This window comes from Strix aluco, chromosome 14 (genome assembly GCF_031877795.1).
Source record: "Strix aluco isolate bStrAlu1 chromosome 14, bStrAlu1.hap1, whole genome shotgun sequence".
Lineage (NCBI taxonomy): Eukaryota > Metazoa > Chordata > Aves > Strigiformes > Strigidae > Strix > Strix aluco.
Window position 1 is genome coordinate 23,460,866 of NC_133944.1, and position 14,917 is coordinate 23,475,782.

The 14,917-nt window shown below is 58.9% G+C and overlaps 2 protein-coding genes across 3 annotated transcripts; one reads left to right on the forward strand and one right to left on the reverse strand.

The window, feature by feature from the left end:
- The first annotated feature begins 84 nt into the window (after positions 1 to 84).
- POLR2C (RNA polymerase II subunit C) lies at positions 85 to 9,241 on the forward strand. Of its 2 annotated transcripts, XM_074839514.1 has the most exons (10): positions 85 to 213; positions 541 to 590; positions 839 to 907; positions 1,091 to 1,143; positions 1,269 to 1,397; positions 2,400 to 2,451; positions 2,945 to 3,113; positions 6,606 to 6,680; positions 7,327 to 7,498; positions 9,088 to 9,241. In XM_074839514.1, the coding sequence occupies exons 1-9, from the start codon at positions 128 to 130 to the stop codon at positions 7,469 to 7,471; spliced, it is 828 nt and encodes a 275-aa protein (XP_074695615.1). In that variant the 5' UTR covers positions 85 to 127; the 3' UTR covers positions 7,472 to 7,498; positions 9,088 to 9,241. The 2 variants fall into 2 exon arrangements, with proteins under 2 accessions (XP_074695615.1, XP_074695613.1); XM_074839512.1 differs by lacking the exon at positions 9,088 to 9,241 and having other exon boundaries at positions 7,327 to 7,794.
- On the reverse strand, positions 8,999 to 14,618 carry DOK4 (docking protein 4). Its single transcript, XM_074839511.1, has 9 exons — positions 14,592 to 14,618; positions 13,057 to 13,261; positions 12,067 to 12,174; positions 11,773 to 11,887; positions 11,557 to 11,676; positions 11,272 to 11,461; positions 10,854 to 10,992; positions 10,638 to 10,761; positions 8,999 to 10,542 (listed from the first exon to the last, which is right to left on the reverse strand). The coding sequence occupies exons 2-9, from the start codon at positions 13,120 to 13,122 to the stop codon at positions 10,418 to 10,420; spliced, it is 987 nt and encodes a 328-aa protein (XP_074695612.1). The 5' UTR covers positions 13,123 to 13,261; positions 14,592 to 14,618; the 3' UTR covers positions 8,999 to 10,417.
- Positions 14,619 to 14,917: the final 299 nt, after the last annotated feature.

The window sequence follows — 14,917 nt, forward strand, 5'->3', positions numbered from 1 at the left end:
GGAGTGTTTTTGGGGACGCACCGGCGGGGGGAGCGGGGCGGGACGGACCGGGCGGGGCCTCCGGGCGGCGGCCGCCGGGGGGCGGGCGCGGGCGGCGGCGGCGGGGCGGGAGCGGCGCGGGGCGGCCATGCCGTACGCCAACCAGCCCACGGTGCGCATCACCGAGCTGACGGACGAGAACGTCAAGTTCATCATCGAGAACACGGACCTGGCGTGAGCACCGCCGCGGGGCCGGGAGGGCGGCGCGGGGCGGGCGGGCCCGGGGATGGACCAGGCCGCGGGAGGCCCCGGGGGCGGCGCCCACAGGCCCTGCCTCTCCGGGGGCGCCGGGGGCGGCGGGCGGGGCCGCGGGGAGCGCCCCGCTCGGGTCGCGGCCCCCTGCCAGCAGGCCTGGGCCCGGGGCACCCCCGGTCCGGGCCCGCTCAGGGGCCCCGAGGCGGAGCCCAGGCCTCGGCCGCGGCCCGCGCCTCTGCAGCAGGCCGGTGTGTCGCAAAGCGCCGCGGGCCTTCGTGCCTGAAGGCGGGTGTTTCTCTCCCTCAGGGTGGCAAATTCCATTCGAAGAGTGTTCATCGCAGAGGTCCCCATCATAGGTACTGCCTTCCGCTTGCCTGTGGTCGCAGTCCCTTGGGCTCCTGTCCCCGACACTGCTTCCCCTCCATTTTCCCTCCATCCCCAAGCTGCCTTCAGCTCACCTCACTCGTGTTTAGCCAGTCCTGTGTCTTACCAGATGCTGTCTCAGCTTCACTCTAGTGTCTGTAACATTTTCTGCACCCTCATGAGCTGCCCGGCTTTTCCCCACAGAAATATTTGTCAGTTTATGACTTTTTTCTCTCTGCAGCCATCGACTGGGTCCAGATAGACGCCAACTCCTCCGTGCTCCATGATGAATTCATTGCACACAGGCTGGGTGAGTGCCAGGCTTGGGGAGGAAGATGAAGATGTGTGGCAAGGCAGAGGGCATGGGCAAAATCAGTCTGGAGATGCTGCACCACCTTTATCAGGAGGCTGCTGTTCCTCCGCCCATTTTGGCAGGAGGGTTGGTGTTCCGATGGTCTCGCTCAGACATTCCCCAATTCCCTTCTTCCCACAGGTCTCATCCCGCTCACCAGCGATGACATTGTGGATAAGATGCAATATTCCAGAGTGAGTCCAGCAAAATGTTTGGGTGCTTATTTTGATAGTGATGGGTGTCTGCTCTCATGGGAAGCGCTGCTAATTTCTTGCTGGGAGAGGTTTGGTGGAAAGACCTTGACACATGTCTGTCCCAGGACTGCACATGTGACGAGTTCTGTCCAGAGTGCTCTGTGGAGTTCACCCTTGACGTCCGGTGCAACGAAGACCAGACTCGTCACGTCACGTCCCGCGATCTCATGTCCAACAACCCCCGGGTCATACCGGTCAGTGCAATCCCTCTGCTTGCCCGTGAATCCCCTCTACATTCCCGTTGAGGCCGGGGTGGTGAACACGTGGGATGTAGACAAAACAAGGCCTTTGAGCACATATCATGTTGCCTAAAGACCCACTTAAAACATAGTGAGAGTGCAAAGCAGAAATATCTGCAGAAACAGCAACGTGTGCCAGTGCCCTCCTCTTCGCCTTGTTGTCCTCCGTATGCTGACCGATGGCGTGTTAAAGCAATATGGCCTTGTTAAAGCCTCATCCTGCACCCCTCATCTCAAACTCCTAGTAGACTTTAGTGTTGCCCTCCATCTTGCCTCAGACACTTGCAGCGTGTGTGCTTGTGTGCTGTTGTCGTGTCACTGTGTTCGCTGGGGCTCTGGCAAAGTCAGCCTCTTCCAAGGCTTGGCAGCAGCCCAGAGGCCTGTGGTTTTCTGGTTCTTGGCTCTCAGTGTGGCAAGGTGTGAGGAGACCAGGCCAGGACACTGCTGCCAAACGGCTCCTGCTTGGTTGCCTTGGGGAGGGTTGGTGGAGCCAAAGCAGAAGAGATGCAAAGGAACTTAACGGAGAATGTTTTAAAACGCTGTTGAGGCCACATCTGAATGTCACCACAACCTGGTGGCTGCTGACAGTGTCTACCTGGTTAAAGCCTGGCTGTAGCCCACTGTCTGTTGCCTGCCTTGGCTGAGGTGCTGTGAGTGCTGTGTGTCACCTGCCAGCAGCTGTGGGAGTGACAGAACCACGCAGCTGCACTGGGCTGGAGCACTTTCCATCCTGGCAGGGAGAGCAGCTTGGGAGGCAGGCAGGAGTGGGATATTGCATGCCTAGCTGCAGCTGCCTGAATTTTCCTGATTTCTGTGAAATAGAGTGGGCTGGATTTGTTGCAGTAAGTCACTCTAGAGTGGCTCTTGGCAGTCTCTAACTTTCACAGGCAGCTACTGTTTGATGTGGGGAGAAAAGCTGATGTTGCCGTTAATTCCCTTGCTTTCGTTTTTCTGCAGGTAACATCTCGGAGCAGAGACAATGACCCCAATGACTATGTCGAGCAGGATGGTAAGTGGCATTTCACTGGGAATAAGAGCTGGAGGAGAAAATGAATTTTTCTTTCAGGCTCTTGGGACTCGTTCTTCCTTTACTAGCTGGGTAAGTGTAAGGCAGCTATAGAGCTGGCAGTTGAGAGACACCAGCATCACTACATCAGTGGGATTAGCATTTTGTCTTAATGCCACTTAAAGGTTATCCCCAGAGCTGAAGTCGTGTGTCAGAGGGTGCTTCTCTCTCTCCCTGTGATAGCTTGGAGGCAGCAAAGATGCAAAAGGGTGTGCTGTCAGCTGTTTTTAGGGCGTCTGTGTGACTCCTTTTTGCTTAGCAGAATGTGTCCTACCTACTCTGGGGACACAGATGAGCCCCTCTAAGAATCCAAGCAAGCCCTGGCTTCCGCTAGCATCTTCCCGGGCACTAAAAATTCCTGCCTTTGCCCTGGTGTGATCCCGCACACTAATTTCTCCTCTGCAGCCTTTTCAAACAGGCGTGTGCTTTTCCACAGACATCCTCATTGTGAAGCTGCGGAAGGGCCAGGAGCTGAGACTGCGAGCCTATGCCAAGAAGGGCTTTGGCAAGGAGCACGCCAAGTGGAACCCCACGGCAGGTGTAGCCTTCGAGTATGACCCGGACAACGCGCTGAGGCACACCGTGTACCCCAAACCAGAGGAGTGGTAAGTCCTAATGTCTGGAGGTGCTGGAAAAGATTTTCTAGCAGGCACCTACGTTTCAGCCCTGGGGATAACTTGGGGCGGTAAGCGATCGTGAGCGTGCGCATTGTTTCCCTTTGCACAGACTCTGCTCCTGTGTTAGGTACCAAAACCAGTCACTTGTTTGCAGCTGCGTGCAGGGCAGACTGGTGTGTGGCCGCTTAGTGTCCTCTTCTCACATACCGTCACTGCTGTTTTACTTCACTTTCATGTTCTTTCTCAACTTGTTCGTGTTTTTATTTCCCTGCACAAGTGGTATGTAGGTTAGGGTGAGGTCTGAGGAAGGAATAGGTCCATGCAAGGTAGAAGAGGCTGCTACGAGAGCAGAGAGCAGAAGGTTAGGTTGCAAGGCTGATTTTGCAGCTCCTTTTGTTTGAGGAAGCCCAGTGTGTGGCTCTGATTTCACTCATACATCTCCTCACTCATGGAGCACGAGCTCTGGCAGCAGGGTTTTCCTCTGTGGCCCTTCCCTCTGCTCTGACGTATCATTCTGCACCGGTAGCATGCTGCACCTCATCTAGAAGTGTCATGGTTTTGCTTTTGGAAAGCTCCTGCCCTGCTTTGGCCAGGGCGAGGACTTCACCTAGCAGCACTCTTCTGTGAGTAGATACCTGGGCTGCTCCTGGCTCCTCATGCCAGTGACCACCTAGCAGACATCCTGACGTTGAGGACGCTGGAGCCAGCAGCAGAGCGAGGAATGAGGTGCTTTAGTCAAGGCAGGCTGAGAGCAGGGACTAGAGGGGGTGCTGGATATGCTGCTGTAACAGCAGGGCAGCAGCCAGAGCTGCGCTCAGGGTTGGGAAAACCTCGGTACAGGAACAGTTTTTGGTGCAGGGACCGCAGAAGCCACGGCTGAGCAAGCAGGAACAAAAGCCTGAGCAGAGCTGCAGCTGGAGGGGAGGCTGAGCAGCAGAAGAGGCTCCGTGGGTTTTCCTCCTAGTGCCAGCAGGCCCTGCGCTGCCAAATTTGACTCTGCAAATGGCTGCAAGCACTAGCAGGCAGGTAGTGGACCGTTGTACCCCCACGCTGTCTGCTCCAAGCCTGGGACCCATCACAGAGCGTGGCCTTACGCTGTCCCTTGTGCAGTTAGCCAGGAGTAAACGAGCTTCCCGGCGGTGCAGTCAGCCTAGATTCACACCTCAGCCCGACTGCCAGGGGCTTTCTGCTCAGGAGCTGTCACGGAGATCCTGTGCAGCTAGGTTTGTGCTCAGGAGATTTGAGAAGCCTTTTGTTGCCGAGGGTGGGGATGCAGGTGAATCCATAACATGCATGAAATGGGCTGGGATCTGCCTGCAGCCATCCCAGCCCTGTTTTACAGATGGAAGGAGTGAACCCCGCGTGGCTTTGATGGGCTCTGTAGGGCGCGTTCATGAGTCCAGTTCAGTCAGTCTGGGCAGGAACGGGACGTGCCGGGCGTTAGGCTCCTTCAGCACTTCATCAGGGCGGTGCTCTGGGATCTGCAGAAGGAACCAGGCTGGCTGGTCGTGCTGGAAGTGTGGAAATGGGCATTTTCCTTAGCGCTGGTGATCTGTACATGTGGACCGAAGCTGGACTTCAGGAACTGCCAGCTACAGACCAGGCTGTCAGGGGGAAAGTCTCTGAGGGGCTGGTTGTGGTGAAGTGGAGCAGAGCTGAGGAGGGTGCTGCTCAGCAGCTGTCGGTCAGGAGCATGTCACAAGAGTTGGTGTGCCAGCATGTCCTTTGTTTTAGGGGTGGAGCTGGATCGTTTTGAAGTTTCCAAATGATTTGTGGCAGATCAATTGCCCCAAAGTTTAGTTGATTGTCTGAGTGATAGATTGAATGCTTGAGAAGCAAGAATGTCTGTGTGATGTGGAATTTCAAATGGAGATTTGGAATAATTTTAGACTTCATTTTGGTGCTGTAAAAATTCTCTGGTTTAATTTCTGTAACGCTAGATAGTACGTCTTTGACACTGATGAAGTGGCAGACTTGGAATACTGCTTTGAGTTGGACAGACAGATGTCAGGCAGGCTCAGGTATCATTGACTTTGCCACCTTTTTGGATGGGGAATGTCACGGTGTGACTTTTGGAGAGTGTGGGCTTTTGGAGGTGTCTTTGCCACGGAGAACAGCCCCAGCTGCACGGCTGAGCACGTGTGCCTCGGCCATAAGGTGCTTCCCTGGCTGGGTGGCCCAAGGCAGGTGCTAATGAGGATTCTTTTGTTTGGTGGCAGTTGGCTGCATCTTCAGGAATCTGGTGTTATGCAATAGGCTGGGTACCTGGAAATGGTTTTTAAGAAATTCTTGACAAAATACATGTAAAAGTTGGAAAAATCCCAAAGGAAGACTGGCATTGGAGCTGCCTGTTCCCCAGTGATACGTCTGTCTTTCCAAGTTCATCTGATTCCCTGTGAAGACAATACAGAGACAAAGGCCTCTGCTCTCCAAGGCCAGCTATTATTTTTGGTTTGTTTTTTCATGATAGTTGCTTTTTGAGGCTGTTGGCGGTGCACTGTCATGCAGCTGGACTCTGAAAACAGCTGTCGTGGTGGTGGAAACCTCTGCCCTGTTTTTTTGGTCATGGGTGGTTCTGCAAGTAACGTGAAGAACCAGCTCCATTAACACTTTATCTCTCAGTGATTTGTTACCGACAGGATTTGTTTGAGAAGTGCAGTTTTATTTAAGGCAGCTGATGACAGGGTGCTAGGGTCAGCCTTTGTTGAGATCACTGGGGCAGAGGAAGGCCGGCAGGAGACCTTGCTGGGCACAGGATTTCTCGGACAGCTCAAGGCTTTGGGTTTTCTTACATGGATTAAGTGCTTCCAAACAGTCTCTCTGGTATGATGCTCTGTAAGCCAAGGGATGCAACGGGTAGAAAGGTGTGTTGGCCTAGCTGGTGCACGGGTGTTGCGGTGACTTTGGTAGTGATGTGTGTAGAGGAGTGGAGGTGCAGGACACCAGGACGGGGCTCACTGATGCAGCTGGTGTCTGAAGTACAGCGGATTTTTTCCTGCTGGGCACGAGCTGACTGAGCCTTCCCATCTCAGCTGTGCTGCACAGACAGTGCTGGAGTGCTCTGGTGTCCTCCTGGCACAGTGAAAAGTAGAAAAAAAGATAATGTAAGGTCTATTGCTCCATAAACAGCATCCAGGCTCCAATAAACACTGTCCCTTCAGGTGTCCGCAGCCCTTGGCTGTAAGCACCTGCCAGATGGTGCCAGTGTAGCTGGATGGAGCCATAGTGCCCTGCACAGGGCTCACTGAGTTTGCGCAGGGTGGGGTGACTGTGTGGCAGTTAATGAGGAGCTAGAAGGGTCAACGTGGGACTGAGCTTTTTTTTTTCTGACTTGATGTTTGATGACTGCTCCTTTGCCTGCTGGGTGTGAGCCCCGGTGCTCGCTCTCTGGGGCTAGACAGTGCTGCAGAGCGCCTGGGCACTCTGGGGCTGGGCTAGAGAGTGGGCTCTGTGCTAACCTTCCCTGCTTTTTGATTCCAGGCCCAAGAGTGAGTACTCGGAGATCGACGAGGAGGATGCTCAGGCACCCTATGACCCCAACGGGAAACCAGAGAGGTAGGAAGCTGAATGTGCTGCCACAGCAGGAAAATGAGGGGACTGGCTGGGTACATCTCATCAGCTTTTGTTAATACAAGAGTATCTACTCTGTGCTGAAGTTTGCCAGCCAGGGAGCTGGTATTCCCTGAAAAGTGGGTCAGAAGTTGGAATTAACTGGTGATGTGCCCAGCCCTGGCAGGTTTTCCCCTCTGGGAGATACTAGACAGCTCTCCTGAGTTTGTGTTACCAAGTAGGGCAATGCAGCACTTGGTGAAACGTGAGGCCTGTGAGGGGAAATGGCTTAGGGTATTTATTCACCCGTGTGGGTGTCTCATGCTGTGTTTGCTGGTGGTACCACCTCTCCCGGGTTGTTTGCGCTGCAAAAGTGCCTGCAGCCAGCCTTGCTCCCTGCCTCTGCGCTGCCTCGCAGCGTTGAATGGAGAAAATCTCACAAGTGCTCTTGCAGCCTGTGGAGTCACAAGTGCTGGTGTGATGGTTGTGGAGGGGCAGCACTGGCTCTTTCCTGGTTGGGCGATGGATAATGCTGATGGTTGGGATTCCCAGCAGATCTCCCTGTGGTGGGTCAGGGTGGGCTCTGTGGGTGCTCTCTGGTTTTGTACCTCCTCACAGGGCAGTGACTTATCCCCGTGACTTACAACCTCAGGTTTTATTACAACGTGGAGTCCTGCGGTTCTCTGCGCCCAGAGACCATCGTTCTCTCCGCACTGTCCGGCCTGAAGAAGAAACTGAGCGACCTTCAGACCCAGCTGAGCCACGAGATTCAGAGCGACGTCCTCACCATAAACTGAGGTGGCCCCTTGCAAGAGAGTGCTCAGGTGTGAGTGATGCAGAAACTTCCTGCCTCTGCCTGGCAGTGCTCTGGGCTGAGGTCCCCCTTCCCTGGCCCTCCTTCCCAGGGAAAGCCGTCATGATGTGTAGGGTAAAGCAGGAAGAGAATCGGTGAGCATCTTTGCTGGGACAGGCTTTGTCTCAAGTGATCCCAGAGTTTTAGCCTAGAGTTTTGGATTTTGGCCACATGGTGTTTGGGATTGGGAAGCGTGTACCGGGGTAACACAACCCTACCTTGTCTGCATGCTCATTCCTTATTGTGCTGAATAAAGCCTTACCCCTCCGTGTTCTGTCATCCCTGGAAGCTCGTCTGGGGCTGCAGGAGGAGATGTCACATCATCTACTTCTCTCCAATAGACATTAACTTAATGAGATGTGCTTTGGAGGGAGCACTGTTCTCTACCACTGATTGCTGCTCTTGACATTGTCTCCTAAGGAGAGCAGAATCCCCTGCAGCAGGCAGCCCGTCATTTCCCCATCCAGAGCTACATTTTAAGCAGATGTTTGAGGCTGAGCTGGTAAGCGAGATGCTGCAGAAGGTGGTGCTGTCGGGGAGCCCAGATGGGCCAGGCAGGCTTAGCTGTATTTAAAGACTCCTTTGGAACAGACTACCCATGCGGAATATAATCTTCATGTTTGGAGCTGGGATGTCAGGGAGTCTGTCCTTAACAACCCCTGGCTGACAGCTTCCAGTGTGCCCACGGCCCCGGGGGGGTTGTGTGCTGGCCTGGAGCCTGGTGCAGGTCCCAAACTGGGGCCACCATGGCAGTGGCTGAAGGGCTCCAGCAATTGCTTGGGTCACCCCTTCTCCTCCCTGCCAGCGTCCTGCAGGACTTGGGATGAGCTGCTGGGTGACACTTTCCTGGAGAGATCGGCCTCTTCCTTGCCGTGGTGCCTGGGAGGGAGGGGAAGGTGTCTGTGCCGTGGCGTGTGCTGGTCCCAGTGTGGAGGTGGGCTGTGGGAAGGGCGCGGGCAGCCCGAGTCAGCGCTGCCCTCCCCTCTAGGGAGGAGCTGCTGAGCCCTGTCCTTGCTGTGGCACAGCCCGGGACCTGTCCTGTCCCTGGAGGGAGCGCTGGTGTGGCTGGCACGGCACGGATAACCGAACTGGCACAATTCTGGAAGAGCTGGGAGAGGGAGAAGCTCGAAACTCTTTCATCTGGGGAGTGGGAGCCACCACTGCCCTGGCACATCCATCCCTGGTGCTGCGGGCGGCTGGGGCTGAGGGGTGACAGTGGGGTGCTGGCGTCCTTTTTCACTCAGGGTTTGATGGAGGGTGGTGACTTGCTGCACCCTTCTCCCCTCCCCAGCGGTTTTAGGGCTTCACTTGAAATGTCCTGGCCATGGCTGGAGGCAGAACAAAGCTTTGGGCCCAGCGTGCTGCTGGGAGCGTTAGGAAATCTTCCCCCCATCAGCATTTTTCTCTCTGGCAGGCGCTACTCCCACTTGCACTTCCCGAGCGCGTTTGGATGGAACAAACAAACAGGAAGGGTGGATAAGGGTTGTTTATTCATTGAGCAACTCCTTAAAAAAAAGAAAACCCAAACATTTTTGGTAATAAATGTTAAATCTTTTCCAGATGAGGTGTGTAGCCAGGAAAAAAGAGAGCGAGTTACACCTCACCCAGGGAGGACGTGCTACCGGGCGGTGCTGAGGCACCGACGAGCCCCTCCGCGCCCGGCCGCGCTGCGGGGAGCAGTCCTCCGCCTCGCCGTCCCCCCAGCCTCAGCCACAAGCTACACCAACCCAAGACAGAGTATTTACAGACCACAGGTTCCCACATCACGACACTCCCTGTCCCCCAAGCATGGACCTGGAGCTTTAAGAGCAGAAATAAAACCACCAACCACCCAACCCAGACTGAAAGAAGACTCCAAAGAAACACCAAGGTTTGCACGGCAATAAAAAGATAGCCCTTCTAAAGGAGGTCAATAAATAGGAGAACTAGAAAAAATCAATTGCTTTTGAGTTCAGCACATGAAGCCCAGCTCCCCCTGGGCAAGGGATTTCACCCAGCTGCACTGGTGGGCGACGAGGGAGTGAGGACGATGGGGATGCACAGAGAAACACGGCTCTCCCCGCATCCGCGTGGGCTTCTCTGCCCAGGGACTTCTTATATCCGCAAAGCTGCCCCTCGAGGGACAGATGCTACTGGCCAAAACTGGTCCCTGGGTTGCCCACCAGCAGATAAACCAGGGGTATGGCCGGGGGGAGCAGCTGTGGGTGGAGGAGTGAGGGGTGCTGGGGTGGGGGCGGCCTGGGAAAGCCGGGGGGCTCGGCTCTGCCCAGACGCTCACCCCAGCTGACCACCCTGGAGGGAAAACCAGCTTCTCCTGAGACATCTCAATTTTACAGCGAGTGCTTAAATAGCTTCAAGAAGTGCAAAAATCAGCTCAGGGGTGGTGGGACCTCTCCAGGAGCACCCCACTCTTCACAGGGGGGTGAGATGCTGGGACCTCGCACCTTCAGCCTGGCACAGCTGCATCCTCCAGCGCTCTTCCATCCCCGTGGCGGGGTGACGCTCTGGCCTTCCCCCCCTCGCAGAAAACACACCAAATTTCTTGACCCCCCTCTCTTCTCCACCTCCCGCTGGATCCCCAAGAGTCAAAAACCTCTGAGCATCTCTGCCCGAGGGCTCTTCAGCGGCCACGAACTTTGCATTTGTGTGAGAAGGAAAAATCTCTTATAATACGGCTATTCAATATATATTTGAAGTCAGTCAAGTCTGAGCCAGCCGTCACCTCCACTAACGTCAGGCCAGGGCGCAACCAGCGCCTGCTCCCCCAGGGTCTTGGCATGGAGGATGCCCCAGCTTGGTCTCCCTGGGGACTCGGAGGGGTGGCTGCCTGCATCCTTGCCACCCCTCGGGGAAGAAAAAGGGGACCCTCACCATGGTCCCCCCCACCAGCTCACGGGGACAGTGTGGGCTCCCTGCTTTCAGGCTTGTCGCTTTCGGAGGACTTTGGCTTCAGCAAGATGAACCTGTTGAGAAGGTCGGTGTCCGAGCTGGCCTGGGCGCCTGCGTACGCCTCCCCTGGGGACAAAGCAGAAGGTGGGTGCGTGGGGGGGGAGACACGCCCCGTGGGCCGGAGGAGCAACGGCTCCTCGGTGGGGGACAGGGACACTCACCGGCATAGCTGGAGGACTCGGCCATGTTCTGGGAGCCGGTGATGTGGTGCCAGTAGGCACTGCGGGGCAGCATGGTGGTGGGGGTGCAGGGGTAGGAGAAGTGCTCAGTGCCCTTGTTCAGCAGCTGCGGTGGATGAGAGAGGGGGGGTGAGGGTGACACAGGACACCCCGAGCACCACCCCCCCAGCTGTGTCCCCAGGGTGGGCTGGAGCTCACCCTGACGTTCTTCTCCATCTCCAGCAGGACCCTCTTGTGCTGCTCGGCGATGGCCAACGTGGCGCTGTGCACGCGCTGGTAGATCTGCTCCCCCTCCTGCGTCTGGAAGGTGTAGAGACCTTCCCCCGCGTCGCACATCCTGCGGGGATGGGGCACGAGGTGTCACCGGGCTCCCCAAGCCAAGGGATGATAGAAAATTCCCCCCGCCACGTGGCAGGTGGCCCAGTTTCCCATGCTTTAAGTGCTGTCCCCATGTCACCTCCATGGTGCTGAGCTGGGACCAGTGCCAGCTTCAAACCTCCCCGGCCGTGGGCACCCTACGTGGGCTGTGGCCATCACCCCAGTGTCAGGCCTGCACCCTCCTGGTGCACCCAGCAGGGTGAAGGTGGTCCCTGTCCCAGTGAGGGTGACATCTCACCGTCCAGCCTCGAAGGTGAAGCGGGTGGCGTCGCGCCCGTAGCGGCGCAGGGAGCAGAGGGGCCAGGAGACCAGCTTCACCCGGGGGTTGTGCGTGTCCCAGAGGTAGATGTTTTCGTGGGTGATCTGCAGCTTGCACTCGCCATAAACGTCCAGGTTGGGGCAAGGGAGGAGGAACACGTTGAACCGGTCTGGAGAGGGGAAAAAAATTATAAAATAAAATAATTCGGGGCGGGGGGGGGCGTGTAACAAGCCCCAGGCGAGCACCCCGCCGCGGCGCACTCACCCGTCTGCTCGCACTGCACGCCGGGTGCCAGCAGGTCGGGCTCCCCCAGGCTGATGTCGTTCAGGCGGGCGCCCAGGCACTCCACCGACAGCGTCTTGTACCACTCCTCCGCCTCCAGCTCTGCAAGGCACCACGGCAGCCCCTGGGCGACCCTGGCCAAAGCGGGGTGCCCCACCCGGCACCCCCAGCCCAGCCGCCCTGGGTGCTGCCCCATACCCGAATCGCAGGTGAAGGTCCGGGCAGAGTCGTCGGTGAAAACGATGGCCACGGCCTGTCTCTTGGTCTCCTTGGGCAGCCGGGTGATGCACTTGACATTGCTGATCTCAGTGACCTGCGGAGGAGGTGGGGGGGGGGTCACTGAGGGCTGCACCCAGACCCTGGCCCCTGCAGCACCCAGACCCCAGCTCCTGCTGCATCCCACCGGAGTGCCCGGGGTGATGGCCACCCAGCTCCAGCCCGGCAAGTTTAGGCGAGGAGGGACCCCAGCACCCCTCCACGGCACCCCCTCACCTTGGGGCACCCGCGCAGGCACGCCGACTTCTCATCCGGGTACTTCTCCAGGCGCTGAGGCCCTTTGCTGGAGGATTTCCGGAAGACCAGCCAGCACCGCCGGTAGATCTGCCGGACAGAGAGCGCCGGCAGCTGCCGTGGTGCAGGTGGGGGTCCCCGTCCCCACCCCGTCCCCACGTTCCCATCCCTTTCTCTGGGACCCCTGCCCAGTCCCGCTGACCATGCTGGCCTGGGGACAGGAGGGGACACTGCGGATGGGGAGAACCTGGGGCTGCCACCGCCCCCCCAGCCCCACCCCCCCCCCTTATTACAGAGCTTAATTAACGAACGTGGGCAAGGCTCCCAAGGGGACCCCCATCCTGGAGTCTCCCCGTCCCCTCTCCCACAGCCCCTGTCTCCGGGGGTGGCGGGGCCATCGTCCCCAAGCATGTTCCCCCCCACAATCCCGCTCCCTCTTTGTTCTCCCTAATTAGCGTGAAATTACCCAGCATGCTCCTTGCTGCCGGCTCCGAGCAATGGAGGCGGCCGACCAAACCCCCCTGGCCCCCCAACTACGGGTGCTGCACTCCAGCACCCCCCTAGTTTGCACCCAGCAACCCCCCCCCCCCCACCGGTGTGAGGCACCGCCAGTGCCAAAACTGGGTGTGGAGGGAAACTGAGGCATGGGGGAGGAGGGCTGAGGGACACCCCCAAATCCCTGCGGTGACCTGTGTCCGCTGAGGGGATCCCACCCGGTGCAGGATCCGCCCCCCCGGGGCTGCTGGATGATTTGGGTACCAACAAGTGGCCTGCCCCTGCCCCCGCCCCCCCCGCCACGACAGCCCCCAAAAAGCTGCTTATTCAACCCAAAACCAGAGGCAGTGGTTGCCGCGAGAGGCGATGTGGCTGGGGGACTGGCCACGTCGCCTCTCGTGGCAACCAGTGCCTCAAATCCATGGGTGCTCCCCTCCACGCCCCCCCCCCCCCGCATTCCCGGAGACTCCCACTCACCCCCAGCTTCTTGCTCTTCATCCTCACGTAGCCTTGCTTGATGATGTCGTTAAAATTCGTCGCCATGGCGATGGCCCGATGGGGTGGGGGCTATTCTGGGAGGGGGGGGGCTGTCTTCACCTTCGCCCCCCCCTCTCCATCCTCTTCCTCTGTACCCTCCCTGCCTCACTGCCGGCCCAGCTTGGTGCTAGCGGCATCCCCCATCCTGGCTGGAAAAGAGAAATGACAGATCGACGGGTGACATCTTCTTCCTCCTCCTCCTCCTCCTCCTCCTCTTCCTCCTCCTCTTCCTCCTCCCTTCACTGCCTGAACCATCCGAGTGGAACAGTCCAGTGTTAACCCCTGTCAGTGCAGCAGTGCTAGGCCGGCACAGAAGTGGTCCCCCCGCCACCAGCCCCAACATGTGTCCCAGGGGACACCCGCGCTGGACCTCGCCCATGGGGCTCCATCACCTCTCGCACTGCCCCTCCTTCCTCCCAGGCTGCTCGCTTGGGCAGCAACATGGCCCTGGCCGCTAGCCATCAGTAGGGTTCAGTGTTAACGACCTCCTGCCTGGCCAGGCCAGCACTGCTGTGGGGTGTTTCGGACCTGGCACTGGGTGCCAAAGGGACCCCAGCTCCCAACCTTGCACCCCCCCTGGAGCAACCCAGCCTCCTCCCAGCCCTGCCATGAGCTAGGCCTTGCTCAGCCTGGTCCCCGCCGGGTCCCGTTGCCTGGGGTTGGGGGTCCAGGTGGGGACCAGGTTGGTTTCCCAGCTGGAAAAATCCCCTATAGAAGGCAGTAACCTAGGAAACGGGATGGGGCCATCTCCAGGGATGCTCTCGAGCCAGACTGCTCCATTGCCACCGAGGCCCTGGTCCCCAAAGCCCCAGCAACAAGGGGGACCCAGCCCCCCTGTCCCCCATCCCCCCCCCCTCCCCGTCCCACCAGGGACAGCCCCAGGGGCCATCCCGCAGTCACTGTGCTCTCTGGCCACCGCAACCACTGCCACGGCCTGTCCGGGTGCCACCGGGATGGCTTGTGTCCCCCCCTGCTGCCAAGATCCCAGCTGGCCCCGCTGCCTGGGACCCCCCGCCCAGTCCTGGGGTGGCCCGTGGCCCATTGGGACCAGGGAGTGGCAGCGATGGGAGCTGGGACAACCCCCTAGGGACCCCCCACCGTCCCAAGAGGGACTGGGGCCAGCGCTCGCCTCTGAGGGGAACATCCCCCCCCATCGCCCCCACCCCATCACCCCCACCCCACGCACATGAGCACCCCAAGGGAATTCAGAGATGCTGGGGGGGCACCTCCTGCCTCCTCCCCCCCCCCCGATCTGTCACCTCGATCACCCCCAAACCCGGGCACCCCCGACCCCTCCATCACCCCCAGGTCTCCGCCGGTCCCACCAGCATCGTCCCTCCCCGCGCTGTCACCGCCCGGCCGGGCCCCCCCGACACTTGTCACCCCGAACCTCAGCCAAACCCGGTCCTGTGTCACCTCCCACCCCCCGGAACCGGTCCCCCGCCGTGTATCGCCCCCTCACGCCCCGCTCTTACCCGGCCCCCCGCTGCAGCCGGCGGCCCCGGCGGCTCCGGCGTCCGGCTCCGCGTCGCTGCGAGCCCTGGAGCCGTGCGGCCCCGCCCGCCCCGGCCCCGCCCCTCCAGGCTCCGCCCCCGGTGCCGGTACCCCCCCCCCCAGCACCCCTGCGGGCTGCCTCCTCCGTCCCTTCGGGCCCGGCCCAGCCCAGCCAGAGCCACAACCGGCCGCTCTGGAAAGAAGTTTCCTGCGTGCACATCATTAGGCTTCAGAGTGAACACCCCGCGGCAACTGAGCGGCGGCAGCAGCCTCTCGCCAAGCTGCTGTACCGGGCTGTCCCTAGGCT

What these genes read in the sequence shown, in the direction of transcription:
- DOK4 (XM_074839511.1), bottom strand. Translation starts at nt 13,122, where the DNA reads ATGGCGACGAATTTTAACGACATCATCAAGCAAGGCTACGTGAGGATG. An exon ending in CGTGCAGTGCGAGCAGACGG is followed by an intron (nt 11,462 to 11,556) that starts GTGAGTGCGCCG and finishes TCCCCTCTCCAG; the next exon opens with ACCGGTTCAACGTGTTCCTC. An exon ending in TTCACCTTCGAGGCTGGACG is followed by an intron (nt 10,993 to 11,271) that starts GTGAGATGTCAC and finishes CCATCCCCGCAG; the next exon opens with GATGTGCGACGCGGGGGAAG.
- POLR2C (XM_074839514.1), top strand. Translation starts at nt 128, where the DNA reads ATGCCGTACGCCAACCAGCCCACGGTGCGCATCACCGAGCTGACGGAC. An exon ending in CGCAGAGGTCCCCATCATAG is followed by an intron (nt 591 to 838) that starts GTACTGCCTTCC and finishes TTCTCTCTGCAG; the next exon opens with CCATCGACTGGGTCCAGATA. An exon ending in TACCCCAAACCAGAGGAGTG is followed by an intron (nt 3,114 to 6,605) that starts GTAAGTCCTAAT and finishes TTTTGATTCCAG; the next exon opens with GCCCAAGAGTGAGTACTCGG.